Source organism: Temnothorax nylanderi, unplaced genomic scaffold (assembly GCF_030848795.1).
Source record: "Temnothorax nylanderi isolate EJ_2023f unplaced genomic scaffold, tnyl_v1.0 TNYL_tig0024_pilon, whole genome shotgun sequence".
NCBI lineage: Eukaryota > Metazoa > Arthropoda > Insecta > Hymenoptera > Formicidae > Temnothorax > Temnothorax nylanderi.
Window position 1 is genome coordinate 1,562,204 of NW_027249086.1, and position 19,465 is coordinate 1,581,668.

At 36.7% G+C, this 19,465-nt stretch overlaps 2 protein-coding genes across 5 annotated transcripts in view; both read left to right on the forward strand.

Annotated features, from left to right (window-relative positions):
- The first annotated feature begins 1,354 nt into the window (after positions 1-1,354).
- On the forward strand, positions 1,355-2,724 carry LOC139769793 (uncharacterized). The gene is made up of 2 exons (XM_071701169.1): positions 1,355-1,530; positions 2,021-2,724. The coding sequence occupies exon 2, from the start codon at positions 2,139-2,141 to the stop codon at positions 2,613-2,615; it is 477 nt and encodes a 158-aa protein (XP_071557270.1). The 5' UTR covers positions 1,355-1,530; positions 2,021-2,138; the 3' UTR covers positions 2,616-2,724.
- Positions 2,725-4,668: 1,944 nt separating this feature from the next.
- The window catches only part of LOC139769791 (uncharacterized), a 30,672-nt gene continuing 15,875 nt past the window's right edge, over positions 4,669-19,465 (forward strand). For 3 of the 4 annotated variants that reach the window (XR_011717629.1, XM_071701164.1, XM_071701165.1), the window contains exon 1: positions 4,669-4,975. The gene's annotated coding sequence lies outside the window, so the exon portion shown is untranslated. The remainder of the gene's footprint in view (positions 4,976-19,465) is intronic. The other variant, XM_071701166.1, reaches the window with a different exon arrangement.

Here is a 19,465-nt window from a genome sequence, read left to right on the forward strand (position 1 = left end):
ATTATTGATGCTGTGAAGATATACTCTCTATTCGTTATGTTTTTATCGGCTGCACTAATAAAAGTGGAAATCATACGTTTCGAGAATTAAACTCACGAAAATTATGGTGATTTTTATCTGTATTTTTAGATTTACTTTCTTTTTAAAATGTTATACGTGCTAAATAAAAAATAATTTTACTTGGACGATAAAAAATAATGACTAAAGAAAATCTGCGGAACATCTGAAAAGCGCATAAAAGAAGATTTGTAAGATTAGGACGTCTGTTAGACGTCTGTTAAACTTTCACGTTGCTGGGAAGCGAAAACGAGTATAATTGCGGTCATCATCATCTAAAATGAATACTCGAGTTACATTGTAGATATAAAGTTCGTATCTCAGGTTCTACATAACTGAAACCGTTTTAAAACTGTCACATTGTTTCTTTCCATAATAATTAATCAATTAAAATAACCAATGCACCCATGAATCTAACTTTATCTGATTAATGATTTTTAGAAACTTTTCTGCAATGTATGATATGATAGCATTTTTTTATTTGCCAGTCATATCTTATATTTTCAATTGCTTTAAGAGACACAGAGAACTTCAGTATTTCATATTTTTTGCTGATTTAAGAGACACGGAGGAGAATCATGTATCTTCAATAAGCTAAAGCTATTCTTCATCAATTCTCCTGCGTTTTTTATTGATGTGATTATGAAAATTTTGAAAACTGTTTTTTTTAATCTTAAAATCAGAAGTAAGTAACATAACTGTATATGACTATATAATCCTGAATATGACTGTATATATGACTAATTCTAAAATCCTAAAATATTATTACATGGAATAAAGGAAGTAGTGAATTCCAGTGGATAGATATAAATAATGATAGTGCATACATATTTATGAGTATATCTTCTTCTATTTATTAACATAATCATTCAGCGAAAATATAATCCAGAATTTTATAAAAGAATAGTCGATTGCTAAAAAATATTTGCAAATATTAATTCTGAATTTATGTTAATATATTTTTGAATATTTAATTCAGAAATATTTGATTAATTTTATTATATTCCAATATACTTTTTATTGTTCGTAATTATTAATTTGTTTTTGTCTTTTTTTCTACGTATAAATTTATTTGATTTCATATCATTTTATTCAATGCGAATAGTATCAGATATTCGATGTTTGTAATTTATAATAATAAATATATTTTTAAATTAATATGACTATATATCACAGTGTCGGTATTGCAGGAATATAGTAAACATTTCTCAATTCACACAATGGTTAGCACAGTGTGGCTAGATGGCAGAATACGCGACTTCCAGCAGTTAGTACTTAGTAGGTTAGTAGTCAACCACAGTGTCGCGGAAGGTGCTGCGCAATTTTGTGCTGTAGTATTAGTCCAAGAAAAATATTACATCTGTGTAATAATTCACATATTAATAGACCATTGGATATCAAAAAGAAGACCAAACGTACTCGATATCCTGAATACAGTATCACCAGAAACAGACGCCAAAAACGTTTCAATAAGTACGTATGTGATATTGTGTACTGATGGTGCCTGCTTTTTACAGAGTATGCTATTTTCAGCCACTAGGTGGCGATAGCAGAATGATAATCCAGCTCTGTACTACAGTGGGTGCTTACGAAGAAGCGCTCGGGGCTAGATCGGGGTTAGATTTTGGTATAGCATATGTTACGTGCACTATACCAAAACCTAACCCCGAGCGCTTCTTTGTAAGCACCCAGTATCTTGTAGTATATACTATACTGTATACATTACAGTATACATTGTGTAATATATAGTATAGTATAGCATATTATAATATAGCATACTATACTATATATAGCATATTATAATATAGCATGGTACAGAGTGTATGTAGCATACTTTAGTATAGAGATAATATGGAACTCGCTGTAGTATACTATAATCAGTTAGTATATTATAACAATCAAGTTATACTTACTGCTACAAATTAATAACTCTCTCTCTGAAGACAATATTTATTGCTTTCAGGACATTACATATCTTAACGAATTAGTACTGAAACATATGAGCGCGAAAGCAATCAACAATGTAAAGCGATAATATAACAACTAGATGATCGATAATTCTTTGGTACAACATACGTAAAATGGGGAAAATGAAGAAACTGCCGAGACCATTTATAAAAATCAAGCGTCTTTCGAGAAGGAAAAAAAAGATTCTACTGAGTTACGAAATTAAGAAATATGCACACTGGAAATGGGAACAGGACAAAATGCACGCTAATTTGGAGGCTACAATAAACTTTAATATGCTAAAAATTACGGCAGACCCGCAAATGGATATAGATTACGTAAGAAGCATGTCATTGGTGTCAATTTATGATCGCAATTACAGAAATCCCATACAAGAAAACATTTCCGAAGATTCTGTGCATATCAGATTCGATGTGATGCATAACTTGAGTAATTTAAGTATCGACGACGGAAGTGAAGGCACTTGTAATGTAAATACGCCGCAGCAGGACATCGGATCAGATTTTTTACAGAAAACTTCTTTCCTTCATATAAGCGACAGTAATGAGTCAAATATATATGACAGAATAAGAAATATTGTTATGTCATAGAATGTAAACAAAGTAAGGCTGTTTTAAAGGAGATTATATGTATTTAGTACAAATAAGTTATTTATATAAATAAGATACATGTAACATATATAAAAATCTATCTATAATATGCCTATATGTATTTTATAATTTTTTATAATTTTATAACACAACATTATGCGACATAATCTTATATTGTATTAACTCTGCGAAAATGATATAAATATATTTATTCTAATTATTTACATTAGAAGATATATTTAATAATTAAAATAAATATTATAATAAATTTTCCATTGTTTATCGAGATACATATTTAACTAAATATGCAAAGCACCCTTCCCATAATTTATATTATTAGAATTTTTTCAAAATATGATTCACTACTTATATAGAACAACGAAAACTCGGCATAAAATAGACTTCTTTTATGTCACATTTAAGATATATTGCGGCTTTAAATGTTTTTGTTGTATAAAATACACATAGAGAATTACGCGATAAAATTTTTATCGTGACATAAAAGTGACATTAAAAAATTTTGAACTTTGTTATAAATATTCTCATAAACTAACCGATAAAAAAATCGGAAAATTTTTTCGTTTTTTTATAAATGAATTTTCACGTAATCACATTATTTATAAAAAGCTTATATTTAAAATTTTATGCAAATCTTAACATCTCTGATTCTCTTTAACAATCTCCTTAAGCAATACCCAAGTTTCATGAGGTAGATGAGCAACTTCTTCGCAAAGAAGTATATCGGGTTGCCTAGCAATACGGATTACGAACTGATGAGGTACACGGCCTTGAGCTATGTGGAGCATGTTCCAATTCAACTGAAGTATGAAAATGCGGAAGAAATGTTCGATTAACCATACGCTTTGATCTATTTTTTATTTAATCTAAATAGTTCAGAATTTCGATAACTGTATCTTGATTAGTTTATCCTTAGCTCTAAAATAGCCTAGATATTTCATATATTTTTCTTTAAAAAGATTTATAGTTTATTTCTTCAATTTGAACAAATTTAAAATATAATATGTCAGAAGAATTGCTGCAAATCTTATATACGCAGACTTCATACGTCGACAAGAATTGGATTTCTTCACTTTCGCAGTATTCGCAGAAATTTACATAAGCAATAGTGACAGATTTTATGGCAACTTATAACTATTGTTGACGTATTTATATTTTTTTTAAAGGAAACTTCTGCACCGTGGGCTCACGCATTGCCCACGGCCGAGGTGCTTCGATGCAACTCGATGCGCCAGAATCGATTATACAGTAAGGTTGTTATCGAGGTTTCACGTTTCGGCTTGAAGCCGTACTGCACTATAGTTATAAAGTACCGGTTTTTGGACGTTCCATACTGAATAGCACCATCATCATAAATTATAATCTCGTTAGAATATAACTCATGTGTATACCTATATATATTCGATATTTGACCCTTAATCTGTTTGCTCATGGTGATTACATTTATTCTGAATATAGTGGGTAAAAAGTGTTGTTCTGAATCAAACAAAATTGCAATATTCTTTTTTTAGAAATAAATATAAGGTAAAACTAGTTATTTACTACTTTGAAACAAATCAAACACCAAATGAAAACTGCATTAAAAAAGCTTTGAAAATTGCGATGTAAATGAAGTTAAAGTTAATAACTCCACGCGACTAATTACATTACACGGATCAAACATGATTAAGATCTGAATGCACCGACAGTCCTTGCAACTCGTTGCCAATTCTTTTTTTTAGATTAACGAAGAAAGAAAGCTCAATTAAGCTTGGCTTCGAGTCGACGCGATCGGTTCTATGGGCTAATTGCACTCGGCAGGTCTCCGCCTCGTATGTAGAGCGGTCCAAAGAGACGCAGAGAAAGAGAGAGATAACGCGTTGAACCGGTCGGAAGAGCGGCCGAACGTTGCCGCGCGCGCGCGGAGCGGAGCGGACGAGATGCAACAAAAGGCACGTTGGGGCCACGTTGGGTCGGGCTTTGGAATGGAACTGGAAACGAAAGGCCTGCAGAGGCACAGGCGGGGAGTGCTGCTTGGATGCCTGGCGCATGGTATACGTGTGTCGATGCAAGTGCGGTGACGGTACACGCCGACCGGAGCGGCCGGAGGAGTCGGTCAGTCAGTCACTCAGTCGCAGTCGGCGAGTCGCTCTCGACTGCGCTGCGCGATCGCGTGGGCGACTTGCTTCTCTCTTCTTCTTATTTTCTTTTTAATCTCCTCCTATTCTGTGCGGTGTTTTAACTTGGTGACGAGAGAACTTGACCGGGAGGGTCTCACCTTCGTCTTTCACCAACAGGATTATTCTGCTTTCGAAGCGGAATGCACTATGTCGGGTGATCTTTGAGGTCCTGAGGGGGAAAAAGTAAGAACCTTTCGTTTATCTTATTAATTGTAGAAGAAACATTGTGAGAAGAGGATCTTGCAAGATTCGTACGAGAAATTCGCAGCCGGAGCAACTCGAATCCGACGTTTCTGCAAGATCCGCTTCGTATACAAAATCGTGTATTTAAGATCAGGTCTTAGATCGTGTGTAGAATTAATTCACTTTACTGCGCTGCACATATTGATAATTATAAATGAGAAACATGACATTCCGGATCGTGTTCAGAAAGCAGATTCCGGGCAAACCTCACGACGGAAAATTCATGGGGCGTATCACTTTCTTTCCTTTTTTATTTTCCGTTGAGTAGACGCCGGTGTGATCCAGAACAAACGAGATAAGCACGTCCATGACGCATGTAGAAATTGTAAACTGATGGAATTCCATCGGAATACTACTCACCGGTAATAATTTTTACTCAAAATTGTCGTTTCTGTGTGTATAATGGGTACGCTAACGCAATAAGAGAAGAAATATGGAAAAAAAATTTGTTAGTGAATCTATATTTCTAAAATATTTTCTATTATACATGATAGGAAAAAGTATAATACATGTGTGTACAACCAAAGATCGGATATATGTACTTGGGTCATTTATGTACTTAGATTACTTAGAATACCTAGAACTAAAAAAATCAATATATCAGATAAGAAACTTTCAAGAAACAAACATATTTTATAGCTTTATAAATATAAATCGCTGAGAAATGAAGAAACAGCAATAAAAATAATTGACAAGAGTAACGATAAAAGCAGTTAAAATTTATATTACAAGAAAAAGAATTTAAACTTTGTGAATTGAAAATATGTCATTCATGTTTATTGAGTTTTATAAAAATACTAAACTAGAAGAATATATCTATTATCGCAAGATTAATTTGATGAGATTAATTCGATAAGATGTCTAATATCAAGTTTTGATTTAACACATATCCTTCATCGACGTGCAGTTAACTGCACGTATAAAACTTATTAGAAGCGACTGATGTACAGTAAATTGTACACGTCAATGCTTGATGGCCATCTTCTGAATATTCCGCGTTAGATTTTGTATTGAATATGCAAACACGCGATAAAAAATTATGAAAGGATCTTTGAGCGTCGCCTCTTAATTTCATCGATTATTCTTGGTATTCTTCTTGGTACGTTCAATAACTTTTTTTCTAATTTGCATTGGGATCAAACAGTAAGGTAGATAGAATTATTTCTGTCTTTTCTTTTGCCTACACAGAGTTGCAGAATATGATATACAGAACATTTGCGTTCCCAAGACTCTACTCTTGCGTGAACAATTAATCTAAATCTATTTTTTTAGCCTCTTCAGATTTCACTTCGCTCCGATTTCCCGTTTTGCAAGCATATTTTTTCACGACACACTATTACGTACCTACTGTTCGCCGTTGTGATAAAGTGGCCGGTTAATGTAACGCCACGTGATAAAACTTACAGCTTCTACTTTCGAACAAACCGCGTTCGCGCACGCGATACTCGGTGCGCACGTGCGCCTGGATTTACGCACGAATAAATCCTCAAATCGCTCTTGCGTTTAATGCCACGTTTTGCGCGGCTACCGCGTCATTGTCTCGTACGATACGTCACGTGCGACCAAAGTCTCCCAGGGTCTCTTTTCATGAAGGACAAAAAACCGTGTACTAACGATCCGTCCACGTTATATTCATAATTTTCTTTTCGTAATATTCCCTTTACAAAGCCTATTGTTTTATTTCTTACTTGCACTTGGATATATATTATTGAATTAAAAACATTTTATTCTTCACTTGCAATTGAGAGTGATTCAAAGATATAAATAAAAGAAACAGCCCAGGTTTATTATGAATTGGAATTTATCCTACGTACTGTCATTCACGATGACTCTTGATACGCCTTACTCATTCTTCTTCCGAACAACGCTTGAATTCTCTTTAAGCATAGCTTGCACGATGCTGAACCAAGTCATTATTACCTAATAATAATAGCTCTATTCATAACGTCTCAATTCTATCGGTTAGGATTACTTACGCGTAAGTATAGATCATGAAAGTCCACGATCTGCAAGGTGTCCCTGAAACAGATTGTTAAAGTTTGGAGAGAGAAGCCGCATCATACGAGCCTTGAGAATTAAAATAACATTATTCAATTATATCTCTTTGTACAAATATTTTTTGCCTCTTTTACGGTAGAGTTATTTTTTTCTACAGCTCAAACATACTCAGAGAGAGAAATCAAAACAGAGAAACGGTTAATTTATTCTGTTTGCGTAGTATTGCATAAAAAGTTATTTTTTACACGATAAACGCGGAACGCATAAACTTCAGCTTGACTCATTCTCCAACGGATTTTCACGTGCGCAGTGGAATCGCACAAGTCCTCATTCAAGAGATAGTAGTGCGTCATTTATCAATCTGCGGTTAATCATTTATGTTTACATGCTATTAAATGAGCTCGGAAAATCGTGTTCCCGCAAAAATTATTTCATAGCAGAGATGCAAAATAGCATTTTAACTTGTTTTATCTTCGGATTTTTCTATACCACTCGCCAGGCTCTATGCCAGGCATCTCTCGCAATTATTAAGTTTTGTTTGCGCGATATCTCCCGTCAATATAAGAACGATTACGCAAAATGCATTCTCGTTAAAGTTAATTGACCCACCAGCAAATATTTACGCGCGCAGGCCACTCATTGAGGTTTAACACACCGCGATTTGCATTTTAGATCACACACGAATATGTAAGTTTCTTACTCTCGTGTGTGACAGTACTTTAGCGGGTAAATTCGGAACGCACGACAGGAAAAAGCGAGCACGTAACTTGTTCGGTCTCTATTCTCCGCATTAGAAATGCGAAGAAACGTTTGCAAATTCCCAAGGTATCGACGTGCAATTGAGAACCAGTCGTGTAAACTGCAAGTGAAAGTACACGAATAATTGCGCGCAGTGATTATGTTCGAAACCGTTCGCGTCACGTAGAAGCGCCATTGTGAAATTTTTTGCGTCTCGATATGGAATATTACGTTAGTGTTGTACCGCGACGTCGACCAGGGTGGAATGCTAAGTCTCACGTTACCTGATAGCGCTAACGTAAGGAACATTTCTAACTCCTACATACACATTCCGACACACTGGACGTGCCGCAACACCATACGACTCGTTAGACTTCGTCAAAAGGCCTTGAGTTCGGTATATTAATATATACGTCAGTACGATTGTTCTTTCTTTGTCTCATATCAACATAATCAAAACGGAAACGAGTCATATCTCTATCCGCAAAATCGTGAGTGTGCGGTGGATTTCGCGCGTCAGCGAAGCAAGTTTCACTTGCTTGGTGTAGAAATCATCGTTATTGAAATAGACGCTTGATGTACTTGCAGTTTAAAAGTCTTAATTCGCGGCATATTTATGGTATTATCGCGCGAGCACGAGGACTCCTCCATATCGTTTTACATACGAAATTAACTTCCGGATGTTAGGAGAGAGAAAAATACATACACACCCGCGCAATACCGCCGCAATTAGTATCGTTAAAGAAATTAATAATGCATCTGCCGCTCGCGTTTTCAGACTTTCTATATAATTAGCGCAAAATCTAAGTGGCAGTGAGAGCGGGTGATTTATGGCTGAAGATAAGAGCGATCAATCGCAGAATCGACTCGTCTCTCCGCAGCGCGCAGCGGAAGGTTTCGCGTTGCGCCGAAGGAATTTGCTTTTCCTGCTTTTACGCCCGAGGACGTATCGGGGGATCTTCTTTCGTTGACTTAACACTCGGGGTCCGTCGATGAAGAAATGAAAAGTGCAAGCGCCGTGGAGTTCTCACTGCGGACTTTCAGCCGGAAGCAAAAATAAAATGCGCATCCTTCCAATGCACGCCTGCACGCCCCATTGCGTCTCTTGTCGAGATTTTCTACTCATCATCGGGAAACGCCCCGGAAACCGCCGCCGTGCGTAGAAAGTTCGACGCGTTTATCATTGTTTTTATCGCAAACTCGTGTATCATGCACACTGGAGTGAATAGTGAAACCAGAAAGTAAATTTACGCGCTGATTTTGCTAACATTTACCTATTTAAGTATTCATATAGAAATCTAAACTCTTGAAACGAAATAAGATATTATGGCCACGTTGTATATGCCTTAAGAGTTTAAATCATATATAAAATTATTTTTTGTTCTCTTGATGCAAAGAACGGTACTTAATTTTATAGTTCTCACATTTTTTTATCGCATGATTTTAACGCATGTGCAACCGTTATAACATCTAATAAGAAAAAAATAGCTACTAGATAATATCTTTTAAGTATGGGTAAAATTTTTAATTAAATGTTTTCGCTAAGTTGTGGTATAACAGTACTCTTATATTTGAATAAGAGATAAATCTGTGAATCCATTGTAATCACGTTTTAATTGGGATATTATAGCAGCTTTAACATTAGCAAAAGAATTAAATGGAACGGAGAGAGACTCTCGAGCGAGCCTCTGTGGCTGCATTGTTCTTTACTGCTTGTAACTCGCTGAAGACGTGAGAGAATTTGCGCATAGTGGAGAAGAGAAGCATGTACAGTGCTTCTTCTTCTTCAATGAACGAAAGTTGGTACGATGAAGGTGTTCGTTGGAAGTTCCTGACGTTCGTTTGAAGGTTTCGACCGCGAAGAAAGACCCGCCTGTCTGGCACGAACGTAAGCGTTTATTTTCCGCGATAGTGTGCTATTACAAGAACGGGTACTTGTCGCACATATGACGCGAGAAATCATAATGACTGATTAAAATACTGTTGTCTAAATTTTTGATCCTTCAAAACGTTACAAAATTCTTTTGTTACAAAACACTGATAATATACTTAAAAAATTAATAAATTTAAAAAAATCATTATTATTATATTTTTATATATAAAATTCGTCTAGTTTTATCTTATGATTGATATTTAACACGTCTTTTTGTCATGACAGTCTTTTATAAATATTTAAGACGCATAGATAAAGAATTCTTGTAAAATAATTTCTTCGAAGATTCCAGCGATCGAATATTAAGAGTTTTAGATGCTTCCTTCGATCCCTCTTACATATTCTTCGCCTTACAGTTCGGTTTTACTTTATAATGAAACAATCTTGCAATGCTTTTCTCCTTGTGATGCAATACTCGGCAAGTTGTAACGCGCACCACTAACGGTAATAGTATTCCGATTTCGCAGCTGTGCGATTAGGCGAGACGGATCATCCATTTCTCGATGATTTCAACATCGATCAACGTCTTGAATCAATATTCTCTCTAAGGCGAATTATCGGACATCATGCGCGAACAACTTCATCAAATTAATAGTTCTCTATGTTAATTGTCCAAGAAGGATGCGTGCAATGGCCGTTAGCTGTGAAAGCTAATTTAATAATTACGTAGATCGAATCAGTTTTCAGGTGGCGAAATCTTTGCTTGATCATCGCTCTCTTGTGATATTTCGCAAGAATATAAAGCATCTTCACGCGATGCGTCTATCACCGCATCAGACTTTCAATTGGGTGTCTTGTGAGCATGTAATGCTTGTACGCTTTCCCCAATTGCAATGTCTCTCTTGAAAACAATCCTCTCAGCTCAACGATTTAACTTATTAACTTTAAAAAGGTGATTGTAAGTAGTTTTAAAAATATGGGATAAAAATGTAGATTTTTCGATATGGATAACAGGAGCTTGCAATTTCTACTGATGGTGAGTTCCATTTGTGATGCTGTTTTCTTAAAATTATTAGGAAAGTCATTTCGTATTAAAAATTTAATGAGAAACAATTTTTTATTATATTAATAAATGATTATTATGCGTTATATTTTTTGCGTCAGAGCAGAATTATCTCTTATAAGTTATTCGAATACTTTAGAGGTTACTGCTTAAATAAAATTTCTCAGCGGCGCCGCGGCGTGACAGAGTTGTTTCACTTTTTTAAGTGTATTATCCAGATGCCAGAAATAAGCTGTGGCGTGAAACGCGAACGCGGAGCACGAAGCGATTCCCGTATGTAGGAAAGATGATGGTAGACCCTTGGAGCTCAATTCTAAATTTAGCGTCCCGCCTGTTTTTATTAGATTTTTCAGCCGAACGCTTTTAAGCCGCAGCGCGATGCGTTCAAAATGCACCCACAATGATCTTCCGGTGCAACGCAAGAATAGATAAAGCAGTGACGCATTTGTTTGTTTTTCATGTACAATTTTTATTTTATTCCTAATATTAAACTAATCAACTATTCATATCGCGCAAGAGATTTTTTATAATCTCAAATAATAACTATATAAATTAAAATTACTAAAATGTTTTTCTAATCACGATATGCGAATAATTAGTTGATTGGATATTGGGAATTTAGGAGAAGAAACTCCAGATTGTATAGCACTTTTGTTTCGAAACGCTCTCTCCCGCTTCTTCTGGGAGTAAAATGCCAGCGTTGCAGCTCAAAGGTCATCCCTATCGAGCGACACCGCTTAGCTTCACAATAGCAGGAGTATTGTCTTGCGCGATTAATCGAGAAGTTGAGTGAACGTTGGTGCTGCAATACCGAGTTTTCCGCATAAGTAAAGGAACAATCGACACATTTACTCTGCCTGATAGTGCTATAAGGAATACGGATTCACATATCACACAACAATAGATCACATGAATAAAAATGAGGGAAATATATCTAAAATAGAAACAAAACCGTATACGTTCAGATGTAAAAGCAGGAAGCAAACACATTTCCTGGGTATTCCGCGTGAACAATTCTATACTTTTGTAATTCCTTTGTAAATATGCAGCCCTGTTTTTATCGTGAGATGTATCGCCAACCCGATAATATAAAATTATGCAACCAATTCGACGATAAAGTAAATCATTATTAAATTATTTATTTATTTATTAATCTAATTAATTAATTAATTAATTTCATATGTGATAATTAATATGTGCAGTGAGATGCAATTAATTAATTTATTATTATAATTTACTTATTAATTTTATAAATTAATTTGTGATAATTAATATATGCAGCAAAGTATTATACTTTCCTTCAAATATAGCTATGATGAAACACCGTTCGTTATTTCATGGTGCGTTTAACAACAGAGTATGCATTTCGAAGAAAAAATGATCGGAATCGAGAAATAACCAACGTTAAGCGTTGAATTGAAATACTACGATGTCATTTCTCTCGCGGGCATCGAATGAATACTTTCTATGCGCGATGATTGCCCAGAAACGATTATACACCCAACAGTACTAGCAATAAAGCGCAAAGAAATAGTAGACGTTAAGTAAACCATGAAAAGACAAAGAGGAGATGACGAAAAAGGTAAAAAAAATTGTTCCAGGAGAGTGTAGAGGTAGCCTAACGGGATGGCGTGTGTCGAAAGCAATTATATTTCGCTTTCTCGGGAAGATGCCTCATGGTGGTCGTAATTCAACTCAAGAGCAAACTGTGCGTGGGTTTTATCATACATCCAAGCATTCGATACTAAATTACTTAATTTGATAAACGATTGGAGAGCCAAAGAGAAGGAGACAACGTGTAAAAGGAACCCCGCGAGAAAATGCTCGCAAAGGGAGACTCGTGGGAAAGCGAGTGAAAGCAATTTTTCACCGCAGCCTCAACGTACCCTCGTCAATTGAGCGATACTGTTGGAGATAACGAGCGCACGAGTACACGACGAATAAATAATCGTCCGCAGCATTATTTCCCAAATAGAAGCGTCAGTTAGCCGGAAGCACCAACGGTGTAGCACCAGTTTCCATAAAATATGTGATAGCTGCAGAGAAATAAAACGAGAATGCCTCCCGCGGAAAATCTTCATTGCGATCGACAAATGCTTTCTTCTCGCCTTATAGTTAGAAGTCGTTCGAGAGACAAGAGTTACGTCTAGGTGTTTATTTGTTCTCCAAAATCCCGTCCGTTTTCTGTTACGGAATTAAGATGTGGCCATTTGTTTGTTATGAAACCCGCGTTTACTCGCGAGCCACTTTTTCTGCCCTACATAAAGGAACTTCGCGGCCGTGGCGAACAAAATTGAGAAACGCTGCTCTACGGGCGAGCTAATAGCGCGTGAATGCACGAAGGCGTGAATGCGCTTCCACGTTCCACGCTCTCCACACGTGTGTCGGTGTCAATGCCGCGTACACGAAAGTGGGACCTTGTCGCGGAGACCGCGCGAAATGCGCCCCGCAAGACTTTCACTTATTACGATGCCAAATACAAGCAGATTAGCCAGCACCGTGTCTAATTAATACACGAGGGAACCGGCTTAATAAACGCGCGCCGAAAATAATCACGTTACCGAACTGTAGCGTGTTTGGAAGATTCATTCACCTTGCCGGCGATACCGGAGTTGAATCTTTCACGCCCGAAGAGATTTTAGCGAACGAACGGTATTTTTTTAAATTATTTTTATAGGCGTTTAAGTAAATATGAAGATGTAATATCTGGAGGTACTTTCAACGGAAGATGTTTCATGACTTATGCCGAAACGAATATTCCGACGCTCGCGACGCAGCTTGGGATTCTCTCGTTTGCGTTTCTTCAACATCCAATGCCAAACGCTCTGGCACGTAGCGGAACTTTGCCCCGTACACGTACTTACTCCGGGCTGCGGTCTCCGATTGCGGATTTCTTCCAGAATGTCACGTGCGTCGGCTCGCAGCATGTTTGACAAATACGAGTGCACGTTCGCAAGTGCGCGTATTCTTCCTCGTCCCACGCGACCGCGCTGCGCAATTTTATAATTTACTGGCGCATCTACCTGCTGCATCGTCACTCGTATCAAATTACGATAATACGATAACGAATAGTCTGCGAAGTTTGTAAGAAACTTAGGCTCGACACTATCAATTCTCTATCTGTCTCTTGAATTACGTAGTTGTCTTATTCTACAAATTCTACTATTATGTTGCGAGGATAATATTACGAGTAAAAATAACAATTACGATTATTACAAATTGCAGTTTTTTTCTATAAATATCTATAAATATAATGTCATGTTGGCGAAAATTTTTATAGATTAAAAAAAATTTATATTTCATGTGTTAAAATTAAATTTATTAATTTTATTTTTGACTTTATGTGCTACTGACAATTTTCTAAATTGTCGAAATAAATTTTTATATGTAAGTTTAAATTCTAAATTAGATCTTCAATACCGTCAAATCTGATTAAAGCTTAAAATAATTTAATTAAAAAGCGACCAATTTTAGAAAGCTTTTACTGTTTGATATGTCGTTTGAAGTAATTTTTAAAATGGAACTTTCTTATGTGCAACATGTAAAGAATTTTTGTGAAATGATAAAATACACCAAGAAACTGTCTAATAGGCTAATCCATTTGCGTGTCTTTTTTGCTTTCACGCACTTGGATTTGAAACGGCTGGGAGAGCAAGTTCTCTACGATGCGCGACATCCTTTTGACGGTTCATTGTCCCCCGTGACCGATATCAAAGTTCCGATATCGCTTGCGATTTCGTACCGTAGACAGCGCGATCGGAACGTTCGTGGTAAATGAACGAGAGAAAGAGGCATTGACCTCTTTGGCAGCTCGCGCTCGCACACACGCGGGTGTGTAAACATGCATGCATGTGCCGCGAGCGCGTGGTACGCGCGGTCTCGTCTTCCGACGCCAAATTCCGGATAGAAAGCCGCGCGCAGATCGTTGTCGAAATATTCGAGAAAGGCGTAAGAATTATTAGGTACAACTAATTTGCTTCTTCAGACGGAAATCTCCCGAGACAGGATAATGGAAAGATGTATAAAAAATTTTTACTGGATTTTTTTTCTCTAAAATACTAGGTGTAACGTTCCGTTTCGATGATCCTCGTTGAGTGGGTAATTATGAATTTTATGCGGATTAATTGAATTGAGACTCGACAGTGTGTCACGACGTTTGTCACCATGTTAGCGTTACGCGTATCACAATGCAAGTCACTGTGAAGACTGTCCATTACGTTATCACAATGTAACATTGCACACCTCGCAACGTGTTTTTCTCGTGAAAATTCATTGAAATTTTAGTTCTGTATTTTATCACGATTTCCCTGGAAAAACGACACGATATTTCCTGCAATGTAGATATCGCTTATGGGTGTGCCATATCACGATAAAAATACGGTCATGATGTAACGTAGGCACACATCTAGTCGAGCTGCTATTGACAGCAAATACCGCGATGTGTTGGCGCAATAAAGAAATGATTAATATTGTCTTTAGTAATGTCTGTGGAAAGTTGAAGAATGCTAAGAGGAATTTCTCTGAATGTAAATGTACTTTCAGTCCGAAAGTGTATGGTATTGTGTGCTAACTCTTCAGAAATTCAAATAGAAGTATGCAATCAATATTCCTTACTGATATCCCTCGAGTTGTGTTGTTACACGTGGAATTGGGAACTTTGATTTAAAAAAAGCATCAGAAAAATACAGCCTGAAATGATTTACCATGTTGCTCTGTATTTTGTGGTAATTAATAAGTGACATGCAATTGAATTATACTCTACGCAATTAGATGAAATACTTATTTGGTTTACATATGACACTTAGAGATTATCATTTTTACATTATTGCGATTGTGACAAAATAGTCGCTTCGTAAATTCGTCTTTATTCGGTTTCCCTCCGACGCGCGTGCACGCCTACTTATTGTTAGATCTTTAATATTCGTTCTTCAGAAACGCTTTATATTCGTATTGTCATCTTCCATCCATTCACACCTACGCGAGTCGCGCCTTCTCTGCGAGAATAATGCGATTTAAAAATTATTATTTTTTAGAGATGAATACACACGAGATGAAGTCACAAAGAATTATTCATCAGAACATGACAAATTGGGATACAACATTGCAATTTTTAACTTTGTCTTTTTAATATCGAATAAAACGTAATTAAGATCGGGTGGTGGTTTAATATCGAAACGTAATTAAGAATAATTCCATACAACTCGTGGTAGCGAGAGAATCAAGGGGACCAAAAATAACTACGAATTGATGTTGTATCGCAAGGGGGACTCGTTCTTGCCTGGGGACTCTGATATTCCTGAGAAACATTAACGACGTCCAGCTTTTTACGGCGTGTTAAAACGATGGTAACCTTTTCCGCTGAAACTTTCAAGGCTTCAACCGAAGGCGCATATTCTGCTGATTGCTTGTACATATACATATGCTCTTTCGCGACATTTTGATCGTAGCCACTTCAGATTCATTTTCACGACGATCTCGAACGACGCTTCCACAGCATAAAATGTCGCGTTGAAGAAATATCTTGAAAATTTGGGGAGTTTAAAGATAAATAAATAATTGATTGATCTGATGTGAGCAAAGCAATTGGTTTACATCAAATTCCTTTTTTTATCATGGAAACAAAAGCGTTATTGAAAGATGTTACGTTTCTCGTGGCTTTTATATGTATTATTATAATCTAGTAACTGACAGAGATTTACAAATGCCCATAATTTTTTGCATGCGAAGTGTGAAGCATCTTTCTTCGTAGAAAGAACGGGGTTATTTTCGAAACAGTCGGCTTGACCGATCCACTAATCGTAAAGAGATGTGTGTACTAGAACGAGATTTCTACGGTACCTTCTAAGGAAGGAAATCTACCTGGCAGTCCTTGTGCCACTTTGCGGTCGTATCAGTCGATTCGTCGGCAATAACACACTGCTCGGTCACGCACAATTCATTTCCATCAACTACCGTTTGGATAATTCCTGAAGAATCCGTTTTACTTAATATCTCGCTATAATACGCGCATCGGATTGCGTTTCATTCATATCGAACTTCTTCATTTGCAACCAAGAAAGTTCATTACTTCTTGAATAAGACGCGGAACTAAAGAACACTTGTTGCGGAGCAGCGTATAGAAATTGTCAAGCTATTCGCCACTTCGAGCAGTATGCAACTTCGTAATTTCTATCGCGAAGACTCACCGGACATCAGAGGTTCATCGCTCCCGGAAGCACTATAGTTCTCGCGCGGCGCGACAGGTACGTGATGTGCAGGTATATAGGAATTGCAAGTTTAGAAATAAACGTTGCGCTAATTAATTTGCGAGACTGTTCGTTTCAAGGGATCAGAAATTACCTTATTAGTCTGTTTGAACGGTAATTAAATGCAGTCGCGAGGAAAAAGAGAAAGTCTTCAGTGCATCGGTCTTGCGTGCATCGCGGCATCGGTCGTAATAAGGCTTGGCATTAATTATGTCATGGATCGCATCGTTTCGCGGAATGAAAATCTAATATAAAAAACTTCGGATTAGAGAGAGAGAGAGAGAGGAGGGGGGAGGATAAGGAGAGAAGAAAACTGAATCAAAAGAGATAAGGAGTCAATAATAGATACCACCTCAATTCACCTTAATAGATAAAATTATATACTTTTGATATCTTATCATTCTGGGGTTGGGATCAGAAATAGGCAAATAGATTGGTACTTTTCTTACGTTCAAGCGAGAGGGGAAAGGATGACGCACGTCGATCTAAAACGCACATGGAAATCGAAATACTCCGGGATAAAAATTGCGCGATGCTTTCCAGGCAGAAAGAAAAAAGAAAGTGCGCGCCATTCGATGATCCTAGAAATCGTGATGCGATACACGCGTCCGATTTCTTCCAAGAAACTAAGAAAACGTAGGTCCACTTGACCGAGATCGGTTGACCGAGGAACGCATCTCTGATGATCGAAAAAAGAAATAATTGATATATAAACGATATCACGTGAATTAAGTGTTATTTTGAAGAGGTCACGCATATACAACATACTCTTTCGACGCATTCTTTTTTCTCGAAGACAACATATGGCATTTCTGCGCCATTCGGTGCCTCACCCGCGCCGTGTGTATTTTGTCGTTTCTCCCCGTTCAATTATTATGAAAGAATAACTGGCTACACTTTATATATTTTTTTTTGTTACGACACGATTGCACTTTACCTATCTCTCGTTATGTAAAACATGCTTGATGTTAATCAGTTTTTTTTTCTCAACTAGATATTCACAGATAGGATGTTAAAATGCAATTTTTCATATATACAACGTAATAATTTTCATGCAGCGTATTAAAGTACCGGGATTTTAAATTTCCTGACACGGTAAGGTTCGCCCCACCATTAGTCTCTATGGCTGAACGTAATAATGTGCGGATACAAAGAGAAAGGGAGGAAAAGAGCACGCGGCTATGCTAGAAACGGTATCGCGGTAGTCGCGGGTCTAGTTTTTTTTTTCCAACGGACTCCTGTGACGTAGGTTGTCTCGAGTGGGACTTGGACGATCTCGACGAACTTGTCACGTGTGTCGTAGGCTCTTAACAACGCTTCCGGATGACTGTAAGGAGCAAGACGATTATGGGAATCTACGAGAGCCGCGAAACACACATACTTAATGTGTCTTTCTTTCTTTCTCCGTGTACGTGGAATATCGGGGACACTATCCGCTCAGCTCTTCTCTCTGCTCGCCTTCTACGAGCAATGGGAAATCTGGCACGCATCACACGAACGCGCTAATCCGACATAGCTCCGAGCACCTCGTCCAAGAACCGTCCATTAAAACCGGACATTTTATTCGCGAACTTAAAAATTCGCAAAATGTATTCATTTAATTCGACGAACATGATATTTCGCTAATTTTTATATCTGTTACTGCGGTGTTAAATTGATATTTTATAATACGGCGATGCAAGTGAATAATCGTAAATTAATAGAAATTTTAATTTTTTTTTGGATCGATTTTTTCATACATTTTATTCCTTTAAAAATTGAAATATTCTTACTCGGTTGATACTTAAGACCAAACGAAATTTTTGATACTAATTCTCGTACGTTTCAAATATGCAATCACTGCATAAATTACATGATAATAACAGATCTATGCAAGACACTTAATAAATGTAAAATGACATACTATCATACGTCTCTTAAATGCTTTTAATCATTGTAACGCATAATTATATGCTAAATAAATATGCTAATGATGTAAAAAAAACATAATATATTTACATTAAAAATACACGCAGCGACAAATCTTTAGGATGACCGATGACTTAAAAGTTACCTGTGTGTAAATGATACAAGTTAGGTGTCCTCTTCTTTTCATGCCTCCGAGTGAAACAAGAAATAAACTCTATGATCTGTGTTTTGGTGAGACTAGAAATGATTAATTATCGAAAATCATAAAAATATATGTAAAATACCAAATCCAAATATGGACCACCTTCGGAAATATTGTTGACCCTCATTTTACTGAATAAAATTAAAAAAGATAATATGTGTAGGCAGATTTGAATATTCGCATAATCGAAGAAATAACTGTGACATAATAAGTCAGACTATATGAACTAATTGTAAGAGTCATATAGTCATCCATTTAGGAGGTAGAATTTTCTAAAAAGGCGCGAGTAGGCGACACATGGAAATGTATATTGGAAATTGAGCCATGTTTGGGCCAGGTATCTTCTTGCTAGAAAGACACCTTGCGATTTATGGAGCTTTACCTTATCTTATCGCGATCGGTA

Bases quoted from the DNA above. Each gene is read 5' to 3' on its own strand.
- LOC139769793 (XM_071701169.1), top strand. From the start codon at position 2,139: ATGGGGAAAATGAAGAAACTGCCGAGACCATTTATAAAAATCAAGCGT.